This window comes from Quercus suber, unplaced genomic scaffold, assembly GCF_002906115.3.
Source record: "Quercus suber isolate HL8 unplaced genomic scaffold, Cork oak 2.0 scaffold_221, whole genome shotgun sequence".
In the NCBI taxonomy this organism is placed as follows: Eukaryota; Viridiplantae; Streptophyta; class Magnoliopsida; order Fagales; family Fagaceae; genus Quercus; species Quercus suber.
In genome coordinates this window covers 189,041-197,835 of record NW_027069679.1, presented here as the reverse complement: position 1 = coordinate 197,835, position 8,795 = coordinate 189,041, and the positions used below count along the sequence as shown (strand labels likewise).

Sequence of the window (8,795 nt, the reverse complement as noted above, 5' to 3'; positions counted from 1 at the left end):
AAAACCCAGAAATCTGGTCACCAGAAGCCCTGCCACGCGCCTCCACGCTCCTCAGTTGTCTCCGAAACTCTCCCACGCGCCGCCTCAGATTAATGAATTTCAAATCGTTTTCTTGGTACACGCGCCGCCCTGACGGCCTCCTCGTTCACCGATCTACAAACCCTGAAATTCCGGCCATAATCTGACAAAACACGCGCCCTCACGCGCCGGTGAATTTCTGGCATCTAATCCACGCGCCGGTGGACTTCTCACGTGCCATCCACGCGCCGAAGAACTCGCCTGATGTCATCATGATGTCATCTAATGACGTCATCTTGCCACGTCAGCGCCACGCAAGCCATGCCACATCAGCCCTAGTCCACGTCAGCGACACGTCATAGGATGATGTCAGCGGCTCTGCTGCCCGATCCGTGACCCGACCCGGAAACCCGAAACCGACCCGGACCAGTATCCGTTGACTTTGACCCTGGACCAGTTGACTTTGACTTTTTGCGTTGACCTTTGACCAAAAGTCAAAATTTCCGAAAGGGCCTATCTTGCTCAGTTTTTCGCATAGATTCCGATTTTGGGCTCCGTTTCTTCATTTGAAGCTCCAAAATTGGTCAATTGGCACATTCTTCATTGTGGTTTCTTTAAAGGCATTCTTCAAGGCATCTCCAAGTAATCTTCTCATACTTATCCAACCTCAAGCCTTCATCGAGCTTCCGCCTTTAGTTTGAGGGAGGGTGTTAGAGATATATATTCAACATATATTAGCCCAATGTAATAGGCCCAAGCCCAGTCCTACTTGTACTAGTAGTCTAGGGTTTAGTCGCTTATATATACTCATGTTAGGGTTCATTGTAATACAGGTTATTGTACTACACTCTTACACAATAAAGATGTAGCCCTTAAGGGATTCCTCTGTGGATGTAGGCCATCAAGGCTGAACCACGTAACCCTCTTGTGTTCTTGATGTTCCTATTTTATGCTTCCTCTTCCGCATCCACTCTAGCATACACAACATGGTATAACACATTGCCTTTGATAATATTTTCCATTTAACATGGTATCAGAGCTAATATTCAACACTATGCAATAACATGGCCAACAATAACCGTAATATCATCTCTCTTTCCTCCGTTGTGCTTCAGTCCAGCCAGCCGAGCAACTTGTGCAAATGGGCTATCGATATTTTTATCCATGGAATTGAACAGTGCCAAGTGTGCAATAGTGGAAGCCAACTTCTCTGTGTTTACACCTTCCAAACTTCCCTTACTGATAATATCTTCGATTTCTGCAGTGAACATATTGTCTAGAAGCCCACCAGTACCAAGAACTATAATGTCTCCAGGTAATAAACGTTCCACTGTTGTTACAATAGCTGAACATGGCTTATCACATGTCATGCTATTTCCCAACTGGTACGGATAGTTAAAACCATGTTGTTGTATCAGCGATTTATACACACATTTACTGTTCCTGAAAATCATAAACCCACTGTTTCCCACGTTGATAGCACGTAAATAATAATCCTTGAAAGTCACAATACAAGCATAAAAAAGATTAGTCATTTAATGAAAACCTGAATCTTTGACTACAGGTTTAAGTGAGAAAAGTTCTCTCTCACCCCTCTTTGGCTACACGACTAAAAAGAGAAGGAATATCATATTTTTCAACTCTTCGAGGAGCACACGACTAGGGTTTTGAAGTCAAGGAAAAGAGTCCACTCTTACAGACAATTATGTTGTCATTGAAGCGAAGATCAATGAAATTTCAAAATTAAGTTTCTAGGACTTTAGATGTTTCAAGGAATCAAGTGTTCTTGATGAGTTTGTTCTTGGTGAGTTTTTTCAAAGTAGATGCAAAGTAGATGTACAAAAGGTATGACTCTATAAATCCTAATTACAAAATTCAAAAGTGCATGTGTTCAAGCATAATAAAGTAGATGTTGGTTTTTCTTTTATGCAGCACATGATTTGTATGACATGAAATAGTTTCCAATAGTTTATACTATTTTATTAGTCCTCTACTTTATCTTTTTTCATTAAATGCTTTGCCCTAATTTCTTTTTTTTTTTTTTTTTTTCTTCACAATTATAGGTTTTGTTAGCTAAAACATTAACCTCCACATCGATACACTATGAACAATTATGTTAATAAGTTTGTGCAAGGAGTAAATAAGTATTAGTATTTTAAATCACAGATAACTATTGAAAATTAAATAAGTATATAAATTAGTTTCAAAACTAATTCAATTTTTTACTTCGTGAATTTTAGTATATGAACATTTAATTTATTTATTAACGTGTTTATTTATTTATTCAATTTTTTGTTTTTATAAATTAATTGTTATTGATTATAGTGTGTTAGTTTGTGTATACATATGTTAATANATAATCCTTGAAAGTCACAATACAAGCCGTGGATGAACCCATAGCCTCGGTATTCAAGAAACCTTCCTCCAAAGCTTGTCTTAGGTCCACGATACGATTGAGTGGTGGTTGTTGCCTTTGGACTGCGGTCACAACATTCGACATCAGTTGGCGTGCGTATTTTCCAGCGTCTACGCCATATCTAGCCCAACCGCCAACACCGTCAGCCACGCCAATAGTGTTCTTCTCCGCACAGATAAAGTGAGCGCCGTCGCCTTGAGATTGAGGATTTCCTGCTTTGTCCTTAGGGGTATAGTGCGAACCGAAACTCATCCTCGTGCATCCTACTCTTCCTCGTTCCTGCAGCACAGGAATTAACACCACTTTTCCATCAACACGTTCTTTCTTGAAGATCATGTTGGATCCAAATAGAGAAAAAACCTATGAGAAATTTTGGAGTTGTAGAGGAGGTAGAAATAAAAGGTAGGGTTTGAGTTAAAATTATATAGCATAAGGGTTAGAAGATATTATAAATTGTTCCTCCTCTCTACTAGTTTTAGTCGGAATAAGTGTTCCTGATATTTAGATAATGTTCCTAATATTTAGCCAAAAAATATAAATAGATAATGTTAATGTGTTTTTAATTGGACCAGTTAGATTGAGTTTATTCTTTTATTTGTATGACGTTTTGAGGTTTGTATTTTCATGGACTCTTGTTCTGTTGGGATTCTGAAATCTTCAAATCAATTTAAGATTTTAAAAAAAAAAATTATCACAGCCTTTTGTTTTTTGTTTTGTTTTATTTTTTACATTTTAATTTTTACCTCGCAATATTAACTATAAAGTCAAAAACAGAGAAACTCCAATTAAAGTGGAGAAAATAGAGTCGGTGGGTCACCACACTTAAATGGGAATGCTACGGGTCCAATACTCTCCAACGGTCATATTACAAGTTTGTATCAACGTGGTGTGACAAAGTGTGCTTTCATAAACTTTTCGTACTACACTCAAATTAATTTCATTTTTCTTGTGGTCTGTACCGCTGTTTTTCTCTTCCCCAAGTATTTTCCTCTTTGTTTTCTGATAACGTCTTCTTGTTGTTGTCAAATAAGAGTTTTAAAGTTCATTTGGTATATGTGCTTAAACACATGTTTTCAGTTTTTAAATAATGTTACATGTATTTCTCTACACTTTTTCATCCACACGTATTTTCAAAAATACAAACAATTTTACTAGAACAACGTTACCAAACAACCACTTAGTCTCTTAATTATTGGAAATCAATACGATTTTTGTGACTATTATATATGCTAAAGATTAATGGATTATTGTTTAATTATGTTTTCAAACTTTCATTTAATATATTTTGTGGAATTATATGTGCTAAATATTAATTATGCTTGAATTTTATAATTTAAAAAAAATTTAAAAAAAAAAAAAAAGTGAGAAAGAGTTCATGTTGGACCTAAACAGGAAAAAAAACATTAGAGCAAGCTTAAAAGCCCACGAAAACATAAGAGCAAGCTTAAAAGTCCACGAAAATGTCATTTTTGGAGGTGTAGAGAGGAAGTAGAAAAGACCTACGGTTTTGGTTATATATATCATGTAGACTCTTATGGAAGGAATGTTAGAGAGACAAACTCATCCTGCCCCGACTATATATATATATATATAGAGAGAGAGAGAGAGAGAGAGAGGAGAGAGAGAGAGAGAGAGAGAAGAGAGAGAGAGAGAGAGAAGAGAGAGAGAGAGAGAGTAACTTTAAGTAATGTTGTACTATTTAATATTTTTTTAATTGGATGCGAATTTTGACAAATTCACCATTAGATTACATTATTTTTGTTTATTCTCCATGCTTACAAAGTTTCAAGGTAATCAAAGATTAATAGTCATGTCATCAATCAATTGTTTAAATTCAAGTTTTGTAGTTTAAAATAATGTACAAAAGATGGGTTTATGAATCGAATAGCAAATAACATCTAGTTCACATGAATTTTGTAGTTTAAAATAATATTATTGAAAGTTTGTCTCAACTCTTGATCTTGAATCATCTTCATTAAGTCACCAAGTTCGTTGAGCACAATGTCGTCTCAGTTAATTCATGCCAATACTTGAGCATTGGAGCATTCCACCTAAAGATTTCCTGTAATACCCAATTCATGGCAAAAAGCAAAGTCTAAATAAGAGCTGGGCTATCATCCATTGATTTTCTCCAAGTCGTGTAACTTTCTCATTATGAGTTACAACCACTGACCCGTTATTATTGTGAACAATAAATGCAATTCCTACTAAGTAAGTTTGCTTGTAGGTAGATATTACCAGGTTGAGCTTCTGTCAAGAGCTTTCCTTCAACAACCTGCAGGCCGTGGTGTTCTTCCAAGCTACTTTAGCTTGTGGCAGCATTTCTCCTCTCCATTTTGTGTTCCTATAATTCCGGAGCATCCATGAAGCTGTTAAAAAAATTTCAAACTCCGGTGAACTCCCACTTTGCATTACTATACAACTTCGATGAAATCCAAGTACGTAAAACTTTTAGCTTTCTTAATATCCAAGAGGGCATGGAGGATAGGGTACTAGCATGGATGATTTTAACAAAAACTCTACCAAACCTCAAAATAACACAAACCATATCAGAATTTGCTAAAGGAACAATGCATATACATAAGTGTACCATTAGGATCAAGCTTGGGCGAGCTAACCAATACAATGTAAATGGAATGTAATGATCAGAAAAACCAGCTGCTGATTGAATCTCTCTGACACTGATTTCAGAGTATATTGGATAATCACATGTAGCGTGTTGAAAGCATTATTCCTCAAGAACAAATTCATAATCTTGTAAAAAGAGACACGAAACATCCCTTGTAAAAGATATTTGGAACTGATTACTTAGAGTATTATGTCTAATCATTTTAGTAAGGAGTTACTATAATTTATATTCAATAGAGTCTTCATAAGGATATAAAAATAATTAAGAGATTAAACTAAGGATTCAAAAACTTAAGATGAAGGGATTTATAAAGTGATAGTAACCATTAACTTTATTTCACTATGGATGATTTCATGGAAAGGTTAACTGTAATGCCCTAGCTCATCATTGGCATGATATTGTCCACTTTGGGTTGCCCCTCATGGTTTTAAAAGACTCATACCAGTTAGAGTCCAAGGTCTCCGTATAAGGTGCAACACCTCCCTTAACTAGGTGATGGGACTTAGCTAGGATTTGGTTCTCTCTCACCCCACACCACTTAAGATTTTTTTGGCCTTTTGAATCCCTGCATTAACTTCTATTTAATAAAGTCTTGGGATGATTAAATAATCATATAGAAACTTAGAGTTCCACCAAAACTTTATAGTGAAATATATAAATGACAAGATTTGCAAAACCCATTGGAACTAGTGTTTTTATTCCCTTCGGCCCACTTCAAGCCACGCTCTAAAAATCCCACATAAGCTAGCCAATTAGCTCAATCCATATGTGTTAAAAAAAAAAAAAGATTATCATTTAATGAAAACTTATGTTTATGTATTTTTTTTTTTTTTAATGTTTGGGTGTGTGATTGTATGTATTTTCATTTGTGTGTGTTTCTTTGGAGCAAAAAGACTAATAACATGACCATCATTCTAAGAATATTGGGCAATCTTTGGAGCCATCTTCGTTATAGAATTAGCAAAGTCATTGCTTGTATCAATCAAAACCATATGAATTGTACTTGCACTAGATCAATAAAATATTAAAATTTCTCAATATGATAATTTTAATTTAAAAAGACAAAAAGAGGAAATTGTCCATTTAAAAGTGTAATATGAAAAATAAATGAATGTAACTGCATCAAATCCATTAATAAAACTCCCAATATTAATTACGAAAGCTCCACAACGTCATGGTTTAGACTTTTTTCTTTTTCTTTTTTTTTTTTTTGAAAGACGTAAATGCTATTGATAATGAACAAGCTTCCTACAAAACATACCAACAATATTTTTCTACCATGGTATGCATTATCTAAAAATTCAATTAACTTTAGTAATAAATAAGAAGGATAAACTATAGATAATGCCATGTGGTGCATATACAATGAATAAATCATTCAGACAATTTTTTCAATGAATATGTTGTTTGAAATGTTAGGATTAGTGCCTTAAAATTCTATTATATAATGCTATGTATGACATTATGTTGTAAGTAATAAACTTGTTTTATTATCTAAAATAATGGTAACATGAACATTTGGACAATATATTACTTCGAATATTTTCATGAATGGGTTAAATGTTTAGATAATAAAGTTTTGAGATATAATTTATTAATAAGGCATAGAGTGCAATTATAATTATATAGTGGTGTTAAATATAATTAATGGTAACTTTTGACTTGTTAAGAGTTAACAAATAAGCTCAAAATCCATTGGAGCTAGAGCTTTATTTGTCTCGTTTGGTTACACCCTAAGTCACACACTAAAACCTAATTAGGCTAGTTTAAAGGGCTAACCCAATTAGATAATTAGTTTTTTTTATTTAATAAGAGTTATTAAATAAAGTAACTACAGGTGTAGTAAAATATATATATATATATATGTATGTATGATTAAAAGAGAAACAAACAGATTTTATCAAGTCACTTTCTTATTCTCTTGAACAAGTACATATACAACTAATTGAGAGACCACATATCTTGGGCATACGTGAAATTGGGGTGAAAATTAAAAGTCTTCCCAAGTTCAATTTTTTCAATATTCATTTGTTTTTTAATTTACTACATCAAAGTATGCCTTCTTGCAACGAGTTCACGACGATTTCCGTGAGTCTTATGAGCCAAAGTTGGTATCACTCGGTCCAATCCACCATGTTAATCCAAATTACCAGCTCGGATAGGATTACAAGCTACTATTGTCAAATGAATTCATTAAAGGTAGCGGTAAGAGTATGGAAGATATATACAAGATGATTAAGGAGAAAATCAATGAACTGAGGACATGCTTCAAGGAGGTGGTGATGTTTCTAAAAATATAGATGTTCCATGTTATCTCACATGAATGACGTAGATATGTTTATTTCCGTTGTGTGTTTTTATATGAGATGCAGAACTATGTTTTCCAACACGAACAATTTTATTAGTTGCTTTCCTTTATCTTTCTTTTATTGCAACCTTGTTTATTTATTTCGATATATTTTTGCTCACAATTATAGGATTTTGCTAACTATAACATTGACCTTTTATATTGATACACCACTAACAGTTAAACTAATAAGTTAATTGAAACAAAAGGTAAATAAGAATTAGTATTTTACATCAAATATTTTTAAAAATAGAAAAAAATTCAAAATTACTATTAAAAACTCATTAAATTTGTTATTTGATAATGTTTGTATATAAACATATAAATTTAAGTTATTAATGTGTGTGTGTATAATTGTTGTTGGTTTCTACAAATTATTAATTGTCAAATTTAATTTGTTAGTTTGTGTATATGTATATTTTAATGTTGATGTTTATGTTCATCATTCTGAGAATGTTGTGTAGCATAAGTACTTTCAATATGTACTTAATAGTGTCATATTCAGGGCACTCTTCATGAAAAGATTCTGTAACAATCTTTCTAGTAATTGTGAGACATTGTGTTTCCTTATCCTTTTTTTTTTTTTTTTTCTATGCAGATTTTCCCTGCTTCAAGAGGGGATGGGACAAGGATGGGTTTTGTTTAGCCCACCTCATCTTACCTCATCCTACTCTGAATGTATATATAAATCTTTTATTTAATATATGTTGAACTTATTTATACATATAATTTAGTTTTTTTTTTATACATATCTTAGTTATTCCCTATTTCTTACCAACCAATCTCAACTAGTGATCCTTTCTCAAACTAGAATTACTCTAAACATTAGGGAAGATAAGGGAAGACCACCAGAGCAAAACAACCAAAGGGACTTGACTTATATTTTCAAAACACTTGTGTCTTACTTCTCTCCCAATACTCTTATGATCGCCATTTTCTTTTATATTTAATTTTTATCTCATCAATATATGTCATAATTATCTCAGTAGGAATATTAAAAAACCTCCAACTCATCCTTTACCCGATCTGCCCTTCAATCGTCTGTAGTCACTGCATTTTGCATCCCTTATGACTTGGGCCCTCATTCCCCAATGGTGCTAAATTTAAGACCCAATGTTAGTTTAGGGCCCAATTAGAAGTTAAATGACTTGAGAAATGTTAAAATAAAAAATATAACTTTTAATGAGCAAATAAATCAAAATTTGAAAAACAAGACCAAAGGAAACCCTCTCTATGCGCATGCAAGAATCAGCCTATGCATGCAGCTTTCTGCTTGCGTACATAGGCCTGATCTTGCACACGCAAATCGATTTCCAGAAACTATACAAGAAAAGTTTTCTGCGTTTATGTTGAGATTTGGCGAATCCCACATCGTCTGGGGATCA

The 8,795-nt window shown here is 33.6% G+C and overlaps 1 protein-coding gene across 1 annotated transcript; it reads right to left on the bottom strand.

Moving 5' to 3' along the window:
* Nucleotides 1-1,070: 1,070 nt before the first annotated feature.
* LOC112003871 (probable protein phosphatase 2C 80) lies at nucleotides 1,071-2,770 on the bottom strand. The gene is made up of 2 exons (XM_065779964.1): nucleotides 2,363-2,770; nucleotides 1,071-1,514 (listed from the first exon to the last, which is right to left on the bottom strand). The coding sequence occupies exons 1-2, from the start codon at nucleotides 2,768-2,770 to the stop codon at nucleotides 1,071-1,073; spliced, it is 852 nt and encodes a 283-aa protein (XP_065636036.1).
* Between the last annotated feature and the right edge of the window lie 6,025 nt (nucleotides 2,771-8,795).